Here is a 22,266-nt window from a genome sequence, read left to right as displayed (position 1 = left end):
CATTAACCCAGTGCTGCGCCGGCCCCGCTCCCTGCCTGAGTGACACACATCTGGGCCAGCAGAGAGGTGTAGGGGGGCATCAAATCCTTTTAAAAGGCTCAGTGGGTTAGAAACCCCCTTGCAATTACCACCTTCTCCTCGTCTGGCGCACACAAAGGGCTCTCCGGGGCGCTGGGCATGTTCCTGACAAACCCTCGGCGGCCGCGGGAGCCGGGAGGGAAGGACGGACGCAGGAGCCTTTTCAGACACACCGCTATTTGGTTGCAAACTGCTTAATTTCCCGAACAGAATGATATTTTTGTTGTTTGTTGTTGTTTTGATGGGAAGGACAGCACTTTTTTGGCATGGTACAATCCCAGGGCTATTCATCCGTCGCCACAGCAACGGGCTCCATCAATGGCCGTCCGAGATTGCAGATGATTAGAGACAACATGTAAAAGGTGGAAGACGCTGGGCACCTTGCAAACCTCATCTTCCCAAATGACTTGAATTATCCTCATTATTTCTCCCCGGCCAATTCTCTCCCCGGTCCGCAGGAGACGCCGCTGTTATATAAACACGGGAAGAGCCAAGTTATGAGAGCGGGTGGATGAGAAGGGAACAATCCCTTCTGCTGGGGACTGACCTGGAAAGCTCGTGACATGGAGGATGAAACCCTTGAGGTGCTCAGGGAGCTCTGCCTGCGCCTGGAAGGGCCGCAGAGCTGCCGTGGGGGCAGTGGGGAGCATGGCCAAGGTTGGGGTAGGGTGAGGTGGTCACAAACTCTGCGTGTCCCCAATGCTGCAGGACCCCCACAACCTCCTCTGGCTCTGCCCTGGGCTGTGCTGCTTCATCCCACGGACACAACGAGGAGCTCTGAGTCGAGTTTGCTCTCAGAACACTTCAGCCCATCCCAACCACCTGTTTTGGGGGTAAAGCAGAGAGAAGCAGGTCAGTGGAGCCTGGCAGAGCCGTGCCACGTCCCGGCGGAGGGGCTGCCCGTGGTGGCAGCGTCCTGGAACGTGGCAGCCCTGAAACTTTAATGCCCCCCTGCAATATTCATGGTGCTTCCGAAGGCGAGGATGGCACAGAGCAGCCTGAATATTTCATGGGTGGCTCTGCACTGGGATTTTGGGGAGGGTTTCCTTTGCTGCCACTACATTCCCACCCTGCCACAGAGTCTGAGCCATCATGGGTGGAAAAAGGGTGATGACACCCCAGTCTGCAGCCCAAGAGTCCTGCTGGCCAAGCTGGGAGGAGAGGTCAGGTCCTTCTGTGCATGTCTCTGCTCCAGGGGGATCAGGAGACCCCAGGAGAGAGGCTGGGGGTCTCCAGGGTGACCCCCTCAAACTGGCTTTGGTGGCTGTCCCACACAGCAGGTCCCAAAGCACCGTGGGGGGGGCCTGGAGTGCCCACCCTGGGCTGGGCTAGGCTGGACTGGGGTCACTGCCAGGGACAAGGACAGCAGCTGTCCCCAGTCCTGTCCTCCCTGCTCGTTGCAGGGCTGTCCCCTGGCTGGACGTCACTTCGCCAGGGCCGTGCAGTGGCACAGGAGGTGACGGCCAGGGGGGTGGCTGGGATCCAGGTCAGCTCTCTGTTGGGACATCCCCACCGTGAGCCAGGTGCTCGCCGCCAGTGCCACACGGGATCCTGGTGAGAGTGGAGCCAGCCTGGGATGGCACGAGGTCCCCAGACCCCCGGAGAGCCGGCAGTGAGGGGAGGGGGTGGTGACAACACTGCCCCAGTGCAGCCCCTCCCCTGGAGCCCTTCCCGAGCAGCCCCCTGCCTGTTCTCCAGCAGCTTTGGGGGGGCTGCTCAGGGTGGGGGCTGCCTCTGAAATCCCCTTAACTGGACCCCGAGGGCAGCAGAGCCCCCCGTGGTGGGGACAGGGCTGCAGTGATGCCCTGGAGCCTCCACCTCTGCCAGGGCAGAGCCCGTCCCGGTGCACGTCCCTGCCTCGCTCTGTGCCTCAGTTTCCCCCTGTACCCTGGGAATGAGCTCAGCCCTCCCTCCAGGCATTTCCCAGGGCCACGGGAAGAGAACGGGACATCAGCGGGCTCCTGAGCCCCACCCTGGGACAGAGCCCAGCCCTGGGCATGCTGATGGGAAGAGTGGCCAAGGGAGGGGCAGGAGGAGGCTGGGTGTGGGTGGTCCCTCCACCCCGGGGCTCAGCACCCGGCAGGATCAGCTTTGCTTCCCTCCTGGCAGGATGCTGGGGCCTGTCCTTGGAGCAGGAGAGCAGGGACTGCTGTCACCTCCCCTGGGTGGCTCCCAGGGAGCAGGGACACGAGGGACAGCTCTGCCCCGGGGTGGGAAGGTGGCTGTCCCTGAGGCAGGGGGGTGGAACTCTGCTGTGTGCTGACCCCACGTTTCTCTGCTGCTGCAGCCACCGTTGCTGTCCCCCAGCATCGCGGGTGATGTGAGGAGCTGGCACTCCTGTGCTGGGACTTTTGTTCCCCTCACGGGTCCATGAGCTGGCTCCTGGACTGGGCTCATCCTCCTGACATCAGACCCCACCATGTCCCCCTGCTCAGCGATCCTGCCCACCCCCAGCTCCCTGAGCTCCTGTTCGGGTCCCATCTGCTCCCCAGCAGCCCCAGAGCCCCAGGGCAGGGGGGGAACGGCTGAAACCACAACAGGCTGTTTGCAGGGAGCCACGGCTCTGATCTGGCTCGATTGGAGCCGATAATTAACAACTGGAGAGGAGATCAATGAGGGAAGCGGCTGCGCTGCAGCCAGGGCTGGGGACTGGGATGGGGAATGGGATGGGAACTGGGATGGGGAATGGGATGGGGAATGGGATAGGGACTGGGCTGGGGAATGGGATGGGGACTGGGATAGGGACTGGGATAGGGATTGGGATGGGGACTGGGATAGTGACTGCAATGAGGCCAGTGGAGCCTGGCTCTGACACCCCCTGGCATCACAATGCCAGGTCTCTGATTCCATCCCGCATTCCCAGAAGGAGGAGGATGGCCTCACGGGGAACCAGCCCACCACCAGGCTGGGGGCAACAACGCGGGGGGAGGAGGAGGGCACGGATAAACCCCCCTTATACCCCGCAGACCCCAGGCCATGCGCCCACGCGCGACGGAGCCGGAGCCGACGCTCCAGGGCCGGGGAGCTCCTGAGGGGAGGGGGGGGGTGTGGGGGGGTGGGAGAAGGAGTTAATTCCTACACCGAAAAGCTCTTTGCCGGCCTCTCGTCTCTAATGGAAGAGTCATGTCGGATTAGCGGGCGGGCGGGCGAGGCGCCGAGCGAGCGCCCTGCCTGCCGGCGCCCGGCCCGGGGGACGGCCGGGCCAGCCATGCGGAATGGCAGATCTGGGCCACTGTGCCAGCGCCGGCGGGGGCCGCGGGGAGCCCCGGCACGCCGAGCCCCCCACGCGTGTTCTCAGCCCGGAGCCGCTTTCACCCCCTGCTCCCGAGCAGCTCCCGAGGGGGGAAAAGCGGGGTTTGAGGAAGGAAAGGAAGGAAGGACGCCCCGCACTTGCGCCGCTGCAACCCAATAGCCGAGGGCGAGCGGCGCCCGGGCGATGGAAAAGTGGGTCAGGCACATTGGACACCGTGTGTTCCTCCTCCCCTTCCACGCTCCTTATCGCAGCCCCGATGGTAAATAAACCAGCCCGTCTCCCCAGCAACCCAGGCGGGCGCTGGGCCGTGCCGGGAGCGGAGTCCAAGGTGAGCCGCGGTTGTGGCCGCGGGAGCCGGCCCGGCCGTGCCAGGGGATGAATGGGAACCCCCCCCAGCCCGTGGGCACAGCCTGGCAGCCAGGAAGAGCCATCCCGGGCTCTGCTGGGCTGGGAACGCTGGGGAAGGCCCGTGCCTTGGTGTGATGATGCCACTGAGTGCCCTCCCCGCAGGTCGCTCGCTGGTTCTGGCAGAGCCCAAGGTGGGAAAACTCAAGGAGATGGGAATAATTCCCACCAAGCAGAGTGAGGTGCTCGAGGCACCTCGTGTCCACGCTGGGCTCCCTTGGGATCTGCCAGCAGGAGCATCCCTGACCCACTGACCCCTGAAAACAGGGCATCCCTGAAGGACCCCACCCTGTGCCCTCCCCCCCACCCCGAGCATCCCCCTCCACAGGTAACCCCAGCAGCTCCCCCGGGGCAGGGCTGGGCCACCCCCACCCCCCCCCTCCAGCTGCTTAAATCAAGCAGAGCCCTTTGTTTTCTGCTTTCATATTATTTAATTGTCCTCTCCTCACTTGCACTGCAGGGGCAGTGGCTAAGCCCGGGGCTCTGCTAAGCCGGGATCGTATTAAAAGAACAGAGAGGAAGAGAGTTTCTGGTGCTAAGCTGCTTGTGGTAACAAAGATGGATTTAAGGAAACTACTCCCATAGCGATATTATTGCCCAAAAGCACCCAGCCCAGGGGAATGCAGCTGGGGATGCAAGGAAAGGCCCTGCAATGGATCCTGTTGGGATGCACTGGCACCAGCACTGGGTTTGGGGGGTCTGGTGTGGGGCCACCCAGGGGGTCAAACCAGGGTTGGGGCCCATAAGCAGAGCCAGGACCCTCAGCCAGGGCTGGGACCGAGCCCTCGGTGCTGGGCAGGGTGGGTGGCTCACCTGGGCTTTGGCTGCATTAAAAGCTAAGTCCTCCAGCACGGCTTTTTCCAGAGCAGCGGCCAAAAAGGTGCTTACGGGGCCAAGGTGGGAGCCTGCCAAGCCCTAATTAGGGCCGCTCAGCGGTGCCGGCGCTAATCTCAACCTTTCCCCTCTGGAGACCGGGGTTTAACCACGGCCAGGGATGAGAGTGCTGGGCTTGGGGTGTCCTGGGAGAGGGGAAAAACCTCCCTTCCCTCCCCAGACTGCAGCAGGCCACGAGCTGCCGAGCCTCCCCAGCCCAGCAGTGCTTGGCATCCCCAAAACAGCGGGATGGGGAGTGACCAGAGCCCAGGCAGGGGGAGAAGGTGGAGCAGCCCCGTGAGTGCTTTCCTCTCCCTGCTCTTTCCCTCGCCTTCTCCCTGCATTAACACGTTAACTTTGGCCAAGAGCTTTTCCCACTGACCTACTGATCTTTCCTATTTCAGTCCCTGGCATTAAGGGATTGCTGGGATTAACTTGCACTAAAGCCTCCAGATCAGCTCTGGAACAGGACACCCAGGTATGGGCACGCTGGGCAACCCAGGGCACCGATGGGCAGGAGGAAGGAGCCCTGAGGTGCCCGCCGGCTCCAGCACTGGGGGGTGGGTGCAGCACCTCATGCTTGAGAAACTCAGGTGCCATCAGCTCCTGCTCCTCCCATTCCCGGGGTTTTGGGCCCGCTGTGGTCAGGGCTGATCATCCCCACAGCCATGGGGAGGGCTGGCACTGCCCAAAGGCCCCAGGGATGGATGGGTGCCCTGAGGACCAGCCTGCAGCCCACACCCAGCCCGTGGGGTGCTGTCCCAGCTGCAGGGATGCGCTCAAGGGGCCAAACAGCTTCCAAACCCAGGAAGCAGCTGGCTCCCACGGCAGAGCCAGGATGGGACCCTCTATCAGCACTGTTCTCCTGCCACCTCTGCCATCTCTGAGTGCCACAGACACCCCCGGTCAAGCCCTGGGTGGGGGGGACACTCCCGGCACCCTCGCAGCTTCTCTGCCCCCAGCTCAGCCCCCAGCAGGCACCTGCCTGCACCCCCTGTCCTCTGCCTGTCCCACAGGGTGACACCCCAGTGTCACCAGTCCCCAGAGCCCCACTGTCAGTGGCAAGGGTGGCTCCGGTGACCACCTTGGCGGCCCCGAACCCAGGGCTATTTTTTGGCGGTATTTCCACAATAGAATAAAATCTCGAAATATCCCCTCCTCACCCCAGTTTGGAGGCTCCCCTCAAAGGCAGGCTGCTTTTCTGCCCGGAGGGACACCCTCAGGGAGCCCCCATCCCACACCCCTGCCCCAGCCCCGGGCACTGTGTCCCTGCCTCATGCCCCCCCGGGTGCCTCGGGACCCCCGTGCTCGCCGCCGGGCACGGGAGAAGCGGCATCACATGAAACTCAGCGATTTTGTGTCTGGGAAGTTCAAAAAGATGGAGGCAAAGGAGGGGCTGGAATGGGGGGGGTGTGGTGTAGGAACAACCCGGCTTTGAAGGTGCCTGGAGATTAACTCAAGGCCATGGTTGAGGCTCGGAGACTTTTACAGCAAAACCTCATTAAGGCGGGAGCGGGGAGGGGGGGACGGGGCGGGGGGGGGGAGCCGGGAAATCTTCTAAGCAGGAGGAAAAATGTTTGATTCAGCAGAAACAAGTGGGAAAAAAGCCCCCTCGAGTCCCCCCACTCCGCTTTTATGTGTCCCGGAGGGATCGGGGCGGAATATGAAATCTGCCCCTTCCCTCTTTCCTGTTTATCTCCTAATTACGACGCTGGAGATTCGGCAGCGCCGCGCGGTGCCCGGGCCGGGGCCGGGCGGGGGCTGCGCTGCCCGAGCCGGGGGCGGGTGCCGGGGGGAACTGCCTGGGGAGCCCCCCTGCACCCCCCGCCGCCAGGCTGAGCCCCCCGGGGCTGCGGGGTGGGGTGGGGGGTAAAAGCCGGACCCTCCTCCAGGTGCCGTTATTGGGGAATCATCTGTGCGATGAGGTGTGAGGGCTCTGCAGCCTGGAGAGGGAGATGCTGCTTTGGCACCCCACCCCTTGGAGACCCGGTGGGGCCAGCAGGGAGGTGGGATCAGCGGGGGGCAAGGGCAGCCAGGGATAAAGGGAAAGAACCCCCCGGGGGTGGTGCTGCAGCCCCCCACGGCCACCCAGCACCTCGGCCCACTGACCTACTTGGAGCATCGCTGAGCCAGGGAGTGTGGGCAGGGGATGCAGGCAGGAATGGGGATGGAGAACGGGATGGGGATGCAGGAAGCGACAGGGATGCAGGGAGGGATGGGAATGGAGAACGGGATGGGGATGCAGGCAGGGATGGGGATGCAGGAAGAGACAGGGCTACAGGCAGGGATGGGGATGCAGGCAGGGATGGGGATGCAGGAAGGGACAGGGATGCAGGCAGGGACAGGGATACAGGCAGGGATGGAGATGCAGGCAGGGACGGGGATACAGGCAGGGACAGGGATACAGGCAGGGATGGGGATGCAGGCAGGGATGGAGATACCACACTCCAGCCAAGGGGTCCCACCCCACGGGCACCCCCAACCTGTGCCCGGGCCACAGCAGGGCCCAACCCGGCCGTGACTCCCCCCCCAGACCCTGAGGAAGTCACTAATTGCTCGGGGCACCCCTCGGGGTGCGGGATGAGACCGAACGTCCCTTCCCCGGCAGCTCTGCTGGCCGCGGCTCCAATTAGCCTCGTTATGCAGCGTCGCCGCTGATTAGGGGCCGGGTAATTGCCGCGGCGTCGGGTGTCCCTCAGCGCCACACGGCAGCAGCCATTGCATAAGCACCGGGTGGGCGTTACGTGAGCGGCAGCGGGTCAGGCCAGCCCGGGGGCTCCGCTTACAACCCGGCCCCGCTGCCCCCCGGCCCCGCCTGGGCACCGGGACTCGGGGGTGCCCCCCAGTGCTGCCTCGGTTTCCCCCTTCTCTGTGCTCTGCTTTGTGCTTGCAGCGTGCCTGAGTGGCACCCGCCCTGCCCCCCGGCCCCACAACCCCACACCACGTCCCCACGACCCTGCAGCCTCTCAACCCCAAGACCACACGGCCCCACACCACAGCCCCACAGCCCCACAACCCCACAGCCCGTGGCAGCCTTTGCACAAGCGGTGCTGTGACACGGTGACTCAACGCCGCTGTGGCAGTGCCACGTGCCCGGCACCATTCCCCATCCCACTGGCTGCCAGGACCGGCACAGGCGGCAAAGCCTCGTCTCGTCCCCAAGGTCTGAGGGCGCAGGCCCTGCCTGGCACAGCCAGGGCACCCTCGTCCTGCCCTGCTCATCCTGCTCGGACAGTGGGGTTGGCAGGGAGGGTGACACCGATGCCATGGAGAGGACAAAGCAGTGGGACCCTGTCCCTGATTGGAGGGGGGGGCTCTGTGGTGTTGCCCCCACAGCCAGGGGGCCACAATAAGGCTGCAGGTGCCACAACCCCTCTGCCCCCCCTGCCCACACCCAGCCCTCGGGCTGAGGGACAGGACTCCTGCCCAGCCCTGGGTCTGGGGGCTGCCATGGGGCACATCCCCACGCTGGCACCTGAGGAGCAGATCTGGGGACACCAGAGCTGTGCCCCTTGCCCGTGGGTTCACCCCGTGACCCGCTCCCCGCTGGGCAGGTCGGCATTCCCGACGGGAAACTGAGTCACGGCGAGGAGCAGAGCCTGGCAGTGCCCACAGCAGGGAGCCCCTGGCAGGGCCACCACAGGGCCGGCTGTGCCAGCCCAGGGACCACCGAGCACGGGGCACAGCCCCGGTGGGGGCTCAGGGGTCCCCGTGGGGGGTGAGGGGCTGTGAGTGCAGGGCGGGTGATGCTGGTGGAGGGTTCCCCTCTCGCTGGGTGGGGCGTGAGCGGGAGCAAACAGTGATTAACGAGTGATGGTGTCATCCCGAATTCCTGCTCTGCTGGCCTCCAGGCCAGCCACAGGGGCCGACTGGGCCGATCCTGGTGATGGAGTCGTGCCAGCGATGCCAACTTCAACGTCTGGCAGTGCCCTGGCCCTGACCACAGAGAGATGGTGGTGAAGCTGGGCCAGGGAGGGGGAGGAGGAGGAGAAGGGCTGGATGGTGGAGAGTGGCAGTTTTCGCTTCTTTATCTCTTCCCAGTGGCCAAGTCCTGCCCGTGCCGCTGATGCCCAGGGCTGCTGGTGCCACCTGTGATGGGCTGGATCCAGCCCCGCTGGACCCATCCCCCAGCACTGCCTCGAGGGGTGCAGCTCCTGGCACTGAATCAGGGTCTGGCAGCACCCATGGCAGGATTGGTCCCTCCATTCCTGCTGCTTCCCGTCCCTGGGAATGGTGCTGGGTGGGTCCTGGGGTGAGGGGCTGTGAGCAGAGCAGCACCAGCTCCCACAGCAGCGTGGGGAGGGGGAGATGGTTTGTAGGGGGATGTTCAGTGACCTCCAGTGCTGCCACAGCCAAAACAGCCCTGGGCAAGGGGAGGGGAGGTCATTCCTCTGTCAGGAGCAAATGCTGCTCCAGGGGCTCAACAACCAGCGAACTGGCTCCTCCTCGTTCTGGCTTTGGTGGCATCAGGACCCCAATTTAAACGTGGATGAGTCTGTGGGGTGAGACCCCGCTCACGAGAAGAGGGGTCCTGCTCTTCTGTAGCCTCTCCACCTCCCTCCCGTGGCCCCAAACCCGCGGGGCCGGGTCCCAGAGCTGCAGCACCCAGTACTTGCTGGGATGCATCTGCAGCATCTCCTGCTCCCCCGGGGCTCCCCCCGGGTCGTGCCGACACACGCGTGTGCTGGTCCGGGCCCCGCACTCGAAGGGTTAAGGGGCCGGCGGCGGGAGCGGTGCGTGGATGGGTGCGTGGGTCCCGCGTTGCTCACGGCAGGTGTGGTGCCGCTTATGTAACCCCATACTTTTGGGTTGCGCCGAGCGCTCGGGGGGTATTTTCGCTCTCGCTCCGGCGCGATTCGGCCGCGACTGTCCCAACAGCGGCAATCGGCGACCGCCTTTTTTGGGAGGGGCGAGTTGGCCGGGGCCGGACCCCGCGTGCCACGAGGAGTCACCGCGTTGCTCCCGGTCTCAGTTTCCCCATCTGAAACGGGGCTAATGAGGGTGACCTCCTTCGGGCAGCTCCCGTGACCCCCGGGGACGGCAGCGGGGCTGCCCCTGCCCTGGACGTGCCGGGGTGGGATTCCTGGCTCCATCCGGGGCTGCGCTCGCAGGAGCCGCTCTGGAAGCGCAGCCTGTAACGAGCCGTCGCCCCGCGTCCCGTCTGCGTGCCCATCCATGCGGAGCGCGGCGGGAGGAGGGAGGGAAAGCCGGGAGGAAGGAGCGAATCCGACCGGCGAGAGCAGCGAACCCGTTCCCAATCGCCATCAGCGAAATCGTGTCAGACAGCAGCGCTGGAGCGCGGCGGGCGGCCCGGCCCCCTCCGCCCCCTCCACTCCCCAGCCCGTGTCCCCCTCCCCGGCACAGCGCGGGGGGCAGAGCGAGGTGGTAACACGGGTGGGAGCACACAGAGTGCCACCACTGCTCAGCCCCGGCACCAGAGCAGGGGGACAGCTCCGGGAGCGGCGGGGGAGCCTCCGAGCATCCCTGCACTCCCCGCTCAGCCCAGGCTTTGGGATGCGTGTGGGCTGAAATCACCCTCCTCAGCTGCCATTAAATGGTTTAGTTGGAGGGTCTGGGGGCTGAGGTGCCCCCTCAGGGCCAAGCTGTGAGGGCGGGGGGGGGGGGGGGGGGAGGAGGCAGCGATGGCACGTGTGTGGTGATGGTGGTTGCATCTGTGTCCGTGGTGGGTGTCACCTCCGTGCCCGTGGCTGATGCGGTGGCCAGGGCCATGCCACGCTGCTGGCCACGGCTGGTGCCACGCTCGTGCCCATGGGGATGCCACATTCCATGGCTGATGGCTGTGGTGGATGCCAGGTCCATGTCCATGATGGGTGCCGGGTCCACACCCCTGGTGGATGGCACGTTTGTGCCCGTGGTAGATCCCACATCCACACTCACAGATACCAGATCCACGTCCATGGTGGATACTGTGTTCATGCCCACGGGAGATGCCCTCTCTGCACACAGCAGGTCTCCAGGCCAGTGCCACTGTCCCCAGGGCCCAGGTGTCCCCAGGCACTGCTGCATCCCTGGCACCTGAGCCCTGGCCCAGCGTGACGGGGACCAGGCACCTCCACCCCGTGATGTGGCACCAGGGAGGACTCTGGTGACCTGGCGCACGAGTCACACCACAAACCCCAGCCAGGGGACTTTGCCCCGTGCCGACACCTCCGGCCCTGCACCGCCAGGCTGCTTTGCGTGGCCTGGAGCCACCCCACGGCCACCATCCCGGGTGGGGTCAAGGGCCACCATCACTTTAGCCCCCTCATCCGGGGCACAACCTGGAGCCCCAAAGCCACCTGTGTGCATCCCAGCACGAAGGGCAGGGTGGGAATGCCTCGCTGCCACCTCCAAAGCTTCCCAGTGCTTCCACAGCCCCCTTCCCGACCCGCAGGTCCCCCAGAATGTCCCCTCGGACCTGAGCATCTGCACCCTGGTGTGGGTACATGGGGCGGCTGCACGGGGGTCCCGGCGCTCCCCACACACCCCCTCCCCTCCCAAGCGCCGGCTGCTGCACCTTGGGCAGACCCCCCACCCATCTATCTGGGGGGTTGCGGGGCCGAGCGGGAGCGGAGTGAGGCAAGGGAGCGGTGATTCAGCGGCACACGCAGCCGGCCCCGTGCCTGGGCGAGCCGGGGCAGGACGGGCACCGGCACGGCCCTCCCGGGGGCGGGCAGCGCCGGGGGGCAGCGCCGGGCACCCCCGCGGCCGCGGCCGGGCGGGGGTCTCGCAGACCCCGGTCCGGGGGAGGCGCCGGCAGCGGCCGCGCAGCGCCGAGCGCCGGAGCGGCGGGGATGGGGATGGAGGAGGAGGAGGAGGACGAAGGGCAGGAGGTGGGGCTGGAAGTGAAACCGATTTGGGGGGGCGGGGCGGGCTCGTCATGTGAACGGCCGCATGCTCGGGCAGAAGTGGGTCACGGCGCGGCGGAGGGGCAGGTGCCAGAGCCGCCCGGTGCCGCCCGGTGCTTCCCGGTGCCGCCCGGTGCCTCCCGGTGCCCGCGCTCCCCGCCGCGCCCCGCGCCGCTCCGGACCCCCGCGCCCCCCCATGCGCCCCCCGGCGCCCTGACCGCGGCGGACACGATGCGAGGTGGGTCCGGGGGGGCTCGGGGCGCGGGGGGACCGGAGCGCGCGGCCCCGGGGGCAGCGGCACAAGTTGGCCCCGGTGGGGGACGGGGGGACCCGCAACAGCCCCGCAGAGGGGGACGGGGGGGACCCGACGTCAGCCGGGACGGGGGGACGGGAGGACCCGCATCAACCCCGCCGGTGGGGGGACGGGGGTCCCGCGGCGGCCCCGCGGAGGGGGACAGGAGAGATTCGGCGGCAGAGCGGACAGGGACAAGGGGGGACCCCGTCAGCCTCGCTGGAGAGGGACAAGGGGGGACCCGCACGAGCCCCGCGGAGGGGGATGGGAGGGACCCCGCACCAGCCCCAACGGGGACACGGGAGAGACCCGCATCAGCTCCGCTGCAACGGGACAAGGGGGGACTTGCACCAGCTGCGCGGAGGGGGACCAGGAGAGAACCCTCACCAAACCGCTCTGCCTCCTCCAGCTCCCCCTCCGTTAGGAATAAAATTCTTGTTTATTTTGCTTCGCTTTCCGACGCCGGCTTAGACCCGCTCTTAAGCTTTTCCTCGCACTAAACCCCTTAATCTCCTCTTCAATATGTTGCTCCCACCAGGGCTGGATTTATTGTGGGTTTTTTCCCCCCTTTTCCCCCTCCCCACGGCGCGGGGGGCAGTTTGGGAGGCGCCTGCGAAGGCGGTCAAGGGACCTGGGTGCAATTTTGGGTGCCCCTTGTCCCGGTCAGGGGTGAGTCGCGCCAGCACCTGCCTGGTTTTTTTTCCCGTTATGAAAGACAATTCCTACTTGTCACCCCTCTGCTTTGCCAATCAGGCGGTGGGGAGGAGGAGGATGGAGGGAGGAAGGCTCCAGCGGGACGATCCACCGGGGCCTGGTGGTGGTGACGCAGCGGTGCCCGGACCCAGCTCTGTTCCTACAGGGCTGCTGGGACATCATTCCCTGGGCTGGGGTTGCCATCCCCGCTTCAGAACCACCCCAGGACTCGGTGGAGCCCCTCCATAGGTGTGGTTTGGGGGTGTGTTTTGGGGTGTAGGTGCCAGGACATCCTCGGGCTCCTCAGACCCCGTTTCCTGCGGGTGCTGCGGCTCCGCCACCGCCGCACTCTTGTGTAACGGTGGGGCCGGGGTGGGTGAGGGCGAGGTGAGCCCCCCACATCCCTCTCCTCACCCCATGGCACCCCGGGATTTCACCTTTACTAGTGAGGAGGGAAGCATTAACGCCTGCCTAATTGCCCACACGCCTGGCTCTTACGTAGCCCTTGCACAGCCGGCACCGGTCTAATTAGCAACTGGGCAAACTTTTCCTTTTTTTATATATATTTTTTTCCCTTTCCCCCCTCCCCATTTACTGCGTGCTGACCCTAATTTAGGGGCCAAACCCCCCTGATATCCCACAGTTTCCCCCAGCGAGGCGTTTTTCCCGCAGTCCTGCGTCCTCATCTCTCGAAGCCCGAATGCCGCATGGCGACGCCAAATTGACTCAATCTCCATTTTCCTCCCCAAAACCGCCCCTGCTCTGCCCCGTTCCCCGGGGGGCCACGGCAGCTCCTCTCCCCTGTCCCTTCCCTGCGCCGCGGCTGCGCCGGGGCCGGGGCAGAGGCTTTGCCTTGTATAATCCTATACGGTTTCCAGCCCTCCTGCTCACTTGTTTTGCAAGCAGCGTGGCGAGGAGCGTGCGGTGGCTCGGCAGCCTTTGCGACTTGTCCTAGTGACCTAGATCTGTCATTGGAAAAATCAGAGAGGGCGGAGGAGGAGCTTCCCTGCCCGTTTCGGCGGCGTGCACTCTGCTGGCGAGGCCGCCCTCGGCCGGCACCCACCGGCCCTCCCGGCACGACGGCTGCCCCTGTCCCCGGTACCGCGGGGTGGCTGTGCCTGTCACTTCCCAAAAAAATGAGCCTGGAGGAACAAGCTGTCCACTGGCTCTGTGGGGTCCTGAGCGGTCCAGACGTGATTTGGGGTCCTCGACCCCCCATAACCCCAGGGAGGGGCAGCGCCTGGAGGGTGAAGCTCAGTGATGGGGAGATGGTGGTCCCTGTCCCCAGGCTGTCCTCCTCCTCCCCCGTTCCCTCCTCCCTGTCACGTTTAACTTTGAACTCGGCTATTTAAGGAGCTGCTAATGTCTAAATCTCGCCCGGTTTACCGGATGTGGCGAGCAGAGCTGCTCTCCTGCCTTTATTTAGCCCCAGGGAGATAATTCCCCCCCAGATTTAGCCGCAGGGCTGGAGGGGTTCTCCCTCCGCAGCAGCCCGGTTCGTCCCCACCCCGGGCTGGCAGCAGGTCCCCCTCCCCGCCGCCTCACCTTTGCCATCCTTCTGCGCCAGCCAAAGTGCAAAGGGCTGCGTCCTGCGCCACCGGGGCTGGCCTTGGCACGGCGCTGCGTGGCACGGGAGCTGCTGAACCGGAGCGGCCGGGGCAGGGGCCGGGTGGCCGTGGGGGAGCCACATCGCCCACCCAAAGCTCCGACTTCCCGGCCGCAGACGTGCACTGCACCACGGGCAGGGAGAAACGGGGCCTGGCTGGGGACTGCGGTGCTTGCAGAGCCCCCCCGGGCCCCGTGGCCGTGAGGGAAGGTTGCCAAGGGTTGTCCTGGGGCGGAGTGAGAGCCAGCTGAGCCGTGTTCTGGCCCAAAGTTTCCAGGAAATCTTTGCTAATCAATGAGGAAACCAGTTCCCACCTCCATCACCCCGGCCTGGCTCAGGGCCGCAGTTGTGTCATCTAAATCTTCCTCACGGCCTGCACGGCCCGCGTGGTGCTGCTATCCCTGCTCCTGGAGCTGGGACTGGGAGAGTCCAGCAGGGACCTGGCTTCCCTGGGGTTCCCTGGGATGCACGGATGGGGGTGGGATTTGCCAGCAGCCATGGCCCCAATGCCAGGGTGCTGGAGGAGCCCAAGGTGCTGCAGCATGGGAGCCTGGTTAAAAGCAAAGCCATCAGCAGCTGTAATGGAGTGATAATTCCCTTTATTTCCTTATTTATTCCTACCCCACAGCCACGGCAGTTGGAGGCTGTGGAGAAGAGCAGTCGCTCCCGGGGTCAGAGGTTGCTGCAGGAAATGCAAGAGCAGAGCTGGGTTTTAGGGAAGGAACAGGTCCCTGTGTGTCCCTGTGCAGCCTGGACTCATCCCCTGCTCTGGGTGCACTGGGGGGGGGGATGCTGAACCCCCTGGGAGGGGAGAGGACAGTGGTGGTGAAGCCTGGGAGCATCCCAGTGCCCTTGGTGGGGCTGGGGGTGCCAGGGGGCTGCGGGGCTGCCGCTAATTACCAGAGATGCCCGCCCTGAGGCACCGATGGAGCGCAGCAGTGGGATGGGGCACGGACCTACTTTCCCAGCAGGCTTGCTGGGTAATGAGCTGGGGCACGGGGGAAGCCAGGGGGTCTTTGGGGCAGGGGTGGCCGTAGGGCCACGGAGCCACCTCTGAAGTTCATCCCCTGCCTCTGGCAAGGGGCACCATGGGCTCATGTGGCACCCCAAGGGAGGGGATGGCCGTATCCTGCCCCCAGCCCTGCGGGGTGAGGGGTGTGCAGCCTTGTCCTGGGGGACTGCACAGACAGAGACCTGCCAGTGCCCCCCAAAACACCCTCCCACCCAGGAATGCTCACGTCCAAGCTGGGGGCACCCAGAGGAGCTGCTGGGAGAGGGGGCAGCTCCAAAAAGCCTCCGGCAGCAGTACGGTCGCAGCACAGCCTGGGGCTCAGTGGGGTGCTGAGGGTTTTGGGGTGACTCCCCCACAGCAGGGAGATCGTGTGGCCAAGGGAAGGGATGGGGGAGGAGGAGGAGGAGGAGGATGGGGCCACCATCCTCTCTGCACCACAGAGGAGGGGTCCATGCCCTCGTAGCCGGATCCTGCAGGGCCTGCCTTGTTTTGTTTTGGGGTGCAGGAGGGATGCCCGCCCTCGGGGCGGAGGCGATGGAGAGGAGGGTGTGCCAGTGCAGAACCAAGGCCGAGTCCTGCTCCGGGGAGGGCGGCTCTGGCTCTGCCGAAACCACCAGAGCCTCCAGCCAGGCCTGGGCCAAGCACTGCTGGGCCAGAGGGGACACACAGCCAGGGCCAGGGGGTGACAGGGGACATGGGGGCCGCTCAGGGGCAGCCCCGTGTCCCCCACAGAGCACCGCAGCTCAGTACAGTAATCGCATGTCCCCAGGTGGAGGGATCACCCCAAAACGCCCCGAAACCCCCCCTCCCCGGGGGCGGGAGTTGAGGGTGACCCCTCCCTGGCCCCGTCTCGGGCGCGGGAAGGGTTAACGGCCGCGGTTACACAAGCGCGTGCGGCCGCGGGCACAAAAGTGTGTCAGTGGGACAGGATGGCTCCAACCGCGGGGCCACGCGCAGCCGCTGGACCGGGGGCCATCGCCCCGCCACGGCAGAGCCCCGCGGCCGGACCGTGCCCACGGGGCCACTTACGTAAGGGCCGGCCGGTGGCAGCGGGCCGGGAGTTGGGCAAGAAGTGTTTACAGTGGGAGGAGAGCAAATACCACCGCCGGGACATTTTAATTGCCGGCTGCGGATCGTTGTTATTTATTTTTTTAACCCTTTGGTTTTGGTTTTGGTTTGGGGTAATTTTTTTTTTCCTCCCCCCTCTCTGCTCCCTATCTTAGCCCCACTGGCCCCAGGGTAGAGTTTCCCTTCCTGCCCTCCCACCTAAAGGGAAGGGAAGGGGTTCTCCCCCACCTAAAGGACCCCCGTTTGCACAGCGTGGCTGATGCTCGCAGGGTCGTGGTGGGGGGAGGAGCCCGGTGCTCCCGTGGGGAGGGGAAGGGGGGCACAGCCGGGCTGTGGGGGCTGCTGTGAGCACAGTGAGATTTGGGGGATGCAGGGGGCTGCTGTGGCCACCCTGCCAGCACCCACATCCCTCCTCGTCCCGCTAGGTTCGCCTCAGAGGGGTGCTCAGGGATCCCACGGGAGATGGTCTGGCGGCCCCAGGGGTCCCGGGGGGGGCAGCGGCACGAGGGGACGCCGAGGGCGCCGACCCGGTGATTCAGCCCGGGCTGACGATCCGAGCAGCAATTAGGCGCCGTCCCGGGCGGTAATTGCCATCGCCGGGGTTACGGCCGCCGATCGACGTCAGTTATTTGGGGCGAACGTCTTACGAGCGGGTCAGGTGCCGGTGGCGGGCACGGCCGGGTAATTAGCAGGACGGTAATTAGAGCCCCAAAAGGCTGCGGGCACACGGTCGAAGTGCTTCTCCTTCGCCAGGAGGAGCCAGGGCGGCATCATCCCCGCACACCCTTTAGCTCTGGCTCCGGGGGGCTCTCGAGAGGGTCTCGGGGGGGGTCTCTTCCCTCCGTGGGTGCAGGGGCAGAGTTTGGCCACCGGTGTCACACGACGCATCAGCGTCCCTGAGAGCTCTGGTGGGTTTGGTGGGGCACACGGAGCGGCTCCCCCGGGCTCCGCCGGGTGGGTGCCGGTGGGTGCCAGGCCGAGCTCAGCCCGGTGCCGGTAATTCCGGGTACCGGGAGTATCGGCCGCGGGCGTGAGGGCGCGGCGCCCGCGATGCATCACCCGCGCTGCCGGCGGCTGCAATTAACGTTGCATAACGAGCCGACGCCGCTTCCTGCCGGGGGTGGCACCCCCTCCCTGTGCCCCCCGCCATGCCACCACCTCGCCGGCCCATCCGGGAGGTGCGACAGGGCTTGGGGCAGGGCGGCGGGGAGGGGAGGGGTCCCCGCCCTTTGCGGGTCACATCCCCTTTCCGGCGGGGTGGGTGAAGGACCCAGGGAACTGGAGGGTGTCTCGGTTCATGGGAGCTGGGTGGTGGTTTGGGGGTGGGCACACAGGGCCCTGTGGATGCCTCCATCTCCCTGCCAAAGGTGCCAGTGCAGTTGAGGGGGCTGTGAGGATGCCCTGGCCATCCCTGCCTGCTCCCTGCCCACTCCTGCCAGCTCTGCTGCCCCAGGTCCAGAACCACAGCAGAGGTGCAGGCAGCAGCTTCGGGGAGGGGCAGGGCTGGGATGTGGCCCCTTTGAGTCACAGCGGGGACATCACACAGCCCTGAGAGGCACCCAGTTCAGCAGCCTCGGGAAGGACGGGCAAACCCCCAAATCACCTGGTGCATCCGGGGCACGAGCCGAGCCCTGAGGCAATGGATGCAGGAGGGATCCATCTCCCACTCGCACCTGGGTGTGGAGTGTGGCTGGGAGCAAACCTCCCCCTGAGGGGTCAGTAATGGCAGGCCTGGGGAGGATCAAGGCCATCCCTGGGGGACTGAGCATCCTCAGGGTCCCAACTGCATCCCCGGGGGTACCAACTGCATCCCAGACATACCAGTTGCATCCCTGGGGGTACCAGTTGCATCCCTGAGGGATGGATAACCTCCAGGGAGGGCCGATGGCAGCCCTGGGGGACTGATGACACCTTGGCTGCCCCTGTGCCCAGCGAGGCTCCAGCGCCCCAGCCCAGCCTCCCCCACGTCACTGAGGGACCCCAGGACACCGCTGGGTGCTGGGGTGGAGGTGGCACTGGCCGAGCACTGGGACTGCCCCTCACAGAGACGGCCCACAGAACACACCCCCCTCTCCCAGAGCCGATGGCTCCCGGGGGAGGAGAGAGGCAGAAGGGAATTACCCGAGCGGGGGAGAGGGGGGCAGGGATTTGTACAGGCCCAGGAGATTGGAAATAACCATAATCTGGCCGTGGGGGTTATTTTGGCGCGGCGGCGCCTGCCCAGCACCCTCGAGAGCAGCGCCGGGCCGGGGGGTGCGGGGCTGCGGCGGGGATTAGAAGGTGCAGAGATGCCGGGAGGCACGTACGAGTCCCGGGAGTGCCCCCTGTGTGTGTCCCCCCCCCCACCGGCGCGTGTGGGGAGGGCAGAGCCAGCGCAGATCTGGGGCAGCTGGAAAATGAGGAGGACGAAGCCTATTAGCAGCTCAGTGCCAGCGAAGCAGAAGCGGGGAGGGAAGCGGATTTGCGGGGGGGGGGGGGGGGGGGGGGGGGGGGGGGGGGGGGGGGGGGGGGGGGGGGGGGGGGGGGGGGGGGGGGGGGGGCCGGGACCTTGAGCTGGGGATGGCTATATCGGTCCTGGGGGGATGGGGAGGGCCCACACCCTCTGTTTGGTCCAGCTCTGTGGTGGGAGAGCATCCACAGCTGCAGGGATGGGGATGGTCCCTGTGCAAAGGCTGTCCCTGTCCTGGGGCACACACCGGTTGAAAAATAAGGGGAATGATTCCAAACCGGGGTCCTGGGCGGGCCGGTGCACAAACACCCTGTGCTGTCCCAGCTCCAAGGGTTTTCCTGCTCTGCCTCGTGCTGCTGGAGGGGATGGGGGAGCAGATGGAGGAATCCCAAACCCTGTACGAGCCTTTTTGGGGACCTCTCTGAGGTGCAAGCATCCTTGCAGGGGCTGCAGGAAGGGCTGAGCTGCCAGTGGGTCCAGCTCTTGTGCCTCAGTTTCCCCAGGTGCTGTCGTGGGGGGGGGAGGGGTCCAGCTCCCTCATTCCTGCTGGGCCCTGACCACCATTAACCCCCGCGGTTCTCCCTCCTCCCCAGCCCAAATCGAGGTGATCCCGTGCAAGATCTGCGGAGACAAGTCCTCGGGGATCCACTACGGTGTCATCACCTGCGAGGGCTGCAAGGTGAGCCCCAGGGACCGCCGGCTGGGGGCGGCTGCGGGGGCCTGCCATTCCAGCCGGCCACTTTCCCAACCCATCCCGTCCCCGCGCAGGGTTTTTTCCGGAGGAGCCAGCAGAACAACGCCAGCTACTCCTGCTCCCGGCAGAGGAACTGCCTGATCGACCGCACCAACCGCAACCGCTGCCAGCACTGCCGCCTGCAGAAATGCCTGGCGCTGGGCATGTCCCGCGACGGTGAGTCGTGCCCCGGGGTCCCCAGGGGCCGCCTGCTCCTCCGCGGAGCCCGCCGGGCTGTCGGGATGAAGGTGCTCCCCCAGCAGGGCCGGCCCGGTGCGGGGAGGGTTTGGGAAGAGAGAAACACTTTCCCGTTTTCCGTGGGGGGGGGTCGGTTCGATCGGTTCTGTTCTGCTCCACCCACGGTTGGTCTGGGGCGAGGGGGGGGCGCATCCAGCGGGGTCCCTGCCCCTCTCGGGGCTCATTCAGCGGCTGGCCCTGGAGTCAGGACCCTCCCCGGGCGGGTGGGGGGTCCCGGTGTCACTCCGGGGTGGAGCTGCCCTGACGCAGCCGCGTCTCCCCCGGGGCAGCGGTGAAGTTCGGCCGCATGTCCAAGAAGCAGCGGGACAGCCTCTACGCCGAGGTGCAGAAGCACCAGCAGAGCCAGGAGCAGAGCGGGGGCACCAAGGATGAGCCCGAGCCCCTGAGCCGCGTCTACACCACGAGCGTGAGCAGCGGGCTCTCGGACCTGGACGACATCTCCACGCTGTCCGACGGGCTGCTCTTCGACTTCCCCCTCACCCCCGACGGCAGCAGCACCTACTACAACCTGGACCTGCTGGCCTCGGCACAGCCCTCGCCCGACCAGTCCAGCCTGGACGTGGCCGATGCCACGCTCATCAAGCAGGAGTCCATCTACGAGCTGATGCTGGAGCCGGCCCTGTTCGCCCACGGGGCGCTGGAGGGGGGGCAGCTGCCCCCCGACATCTCCGTGCTGGAGATCGGTGAGCGCTGGGGCGGTCCCAGAGGGATGTGGGGTCGTGCAGCCCTGGGGATGGTGCTCGGGGCCACCTCAGCGCCTCACAGGACACATCCAGGGCACACCCTGAAGGTGGAAGGTGCCCCTGGCCGTGGCAGGGGGGTGGAACGAGCTTCAGGGTGGATGAGATTTGAGGTCCCTCCCAACCCAGACCATTCTGGGATTTTATTGTATGACAGTGAGGGACTGACCCGGCCTCGGCCCTCAGGGCAACCCCAAGCCCGTCCCCTCCTCCAGGCCGAGCACGGGCGGAGCTCAGCCCACGTGAGACCGTGTGGAACATCCCCTGCTGTGCCCTGAGCACAGCCCCCACCACCCTGTCTGTGCTCACACCCCTCTAACACCGCACAAAGCCCCAGCCCCCAGCCCCAGCAGCCCCCCAGGACAGCCAGGAGAGGGGGGGGTGTGGGGACAGGGGGCTCACCAGCACTGTCCCCACCTCACAGACCGGGTGGCCCAGAACGTGGTGAAGTCGCACCTGGAGACGTGCCAGTACACGACGGAGGAGCTCAAGCGCCTGGCCTGGAGCCTCTACTCCCCCGAGGAGGTCCGTGCCCTGCAGAGCAAGGTGAGCACCCCTGCCACGGCCCCCACGGCCCCCCAGCACAGCCCTGGGTGGGGGGGGAAAGGTGAGGAAGGTCCTTGAGTGCTTTGGGAGCTGCAAGAGCCCAGCGCTGGGGGGGAAGGGGTGGTGGCAGCTCGTGTCCCAGGGCACGGGGGTCCCTTCCCTGTGCCCCCCCCCCCCTGTGGCAGGGAGGGGACAGCACGCCCTGAGGGCCGTCCCCTGTGCCGCAGAGCTGCGAGGCCATGTGGCAGCAGTGCTCGCTGCAGATCTCCAACGCCATCCAGTACGTGGTGGAGTTCGCCAAGCGCATCGACGGCTTCATGGAGCTCTGCCAGAACGACCAGATCATCCTCCTGAAAGCCGGTAAGGGGCTGGGGGGGGGATCCCCACCGCCCCCCTCGCGCCCTTGACACCCCCCTTTGTGTCCCCACTGTCCCCCCTCGTGTCCCCGCTGTTCCCCCTCGTGTCCCCGCTGTTCCCCCTCGTGTCCCCAGCACCTCTCCCGAGCAGCAGCCGCTGTGCCAAAGGTGTATCCCGTCTTTTCTCTGGTGCTTTCCTTTTGGAGCCTCCCCTCCCTGGCTGCCCCAGTGCTCCCGGTGCTGGGGGAGCTGCTGCTGGGCTGGGAGGAGCTGAAGGTCGTGTGTGAGGGCGGTGGGGCAGGGAGGGGATGTGGGGAGTGGCTGCCTCGGGCACAGGCTTTTTCTCCTGGTCACCCTCGCCTAAATGTCCTCCAGAAGCTGGGATGGAATCGAGCACAGCAGGTTTTCCCCTGGGAAAAGGGGTGCCAAGTCCACAGGGGAGCAGGGAGGGAGGAAAAGGAAAGGATTGGCCTCTTCTCCCAGCGAGAGGCTGGGAAGGGGAGGGTGAAGGCAGCACACACCCACATCCCCCACCCACCCATCTGCCTGAGCTGCTGGTGCCGTGCCCAGGCCGGGGACCTGAACGTGCAAAAGCCCCAAAAGAGTGGAAAAGCCTCCCAGTCCCTCCTCAGGGCTGGGGGGCTGAGAGCCTCACCCAGCACAGGGAGTGTGTGCCTGAGTCCCCCCAAAGCCAGAGCTGGCCGTGCCCCACACGCTGGAGTTTAACTCGTTCTTTCATTTCTTCCTCCCATTTTCTTTTCATTTATTTTGTTCCCACCCTCTCCTCTCTCGGTGCTCCACCACAACCTCGGTCTCTCTGCCAATGACTGGATAATATTTCCCTTCGGTGAAATATTGTGGTCACAATTGGAAACCTAAAAACAAAATACCAAAACAAACCCAACCAATCCCAAAACCCAAACCGGATTTGTTGGAATAACCGTTCTGCTCTTGGGAATGAACAATCTGGACTTCAAACGTGCACTGGGGGCTTTCCTCTTTCTTACATTTGGTCCTGGGATGATGGAAACCCCCTGACCCTCCCTGCCCTGCCCT

The 22,266-nt window shown here is 65.6% G+C and overlaps 1 protein-coding gene across 1 annotated transcript; it reads left to right on the top strand.

Annotated features, from left to right (window-relative positions):
• The first annotated feature begins 11,604 nt into the window (after positions 1–11,604).
• Positions 11,605–21,428, top strand: LOC114070719 (nuclear receptor ROR-beta-like). The gene is made up of 7 exons (XM_027908271.1): positions 11,605–11,695; positions 19,171–19,256; positions 19,346–19,487; positions 19,838–20,251; positions 20,733–20,854; positions 21,082–21,290; positions 21,335–21,428. Exons 1-6 carry the CDS (start codon positions 11,689–11,691, stop codon positions 21,259–21,261), a joined length of 951 nt encoding a protein of 316 aa, XP_027764072.1. The 5' UTR covers positions 11,605–11,688; the 3' UTR covers positions 21,262–21,290; positions 21,335–21,428.
• The last annotated feature ends 838 nt before the right edge of the window (positions 21,429–22,266 follow it).

Source organism: Empidonax traillii, unplaced genomic scaffold, assembly GCF_003031625.1.
Source record: "Empidonax traillii isolate 1590-97213 ecotype Southwest subspecies unplaced genomic scaffold, ASM303162v1 scaffold1669:size174073, whole genome shotgun sequence".
Lineage (NCBI taxonomy): Eukaryota > Metazoa > Chordata > Aves > Passeriformes > Tyrannidae > Empidonax > Empidonax traillii.
This window is presented reverse-complemented; position numbering and strand designations above follow the sequence as displayed.

Coding starts and splice junctions, on each gene's coding strand:
- LOC114070719 (XM_027908271.1), top strand. Junction 19,257..19,345: donor TCACCTGCGAGGGCTGCAAG/GTGAGCCCCAGG, acceptor GTCCCCGCGCAG/GGTTTTTTCCGGAGGAGCCA. Junction 20,855..21,081: donor TCCGTGCCCTGCAGAGCAAG/GTGAGCACCCCT, acceptor CCTGTGCCGCAG/AGCTGCGAGGCCATGTGGCA.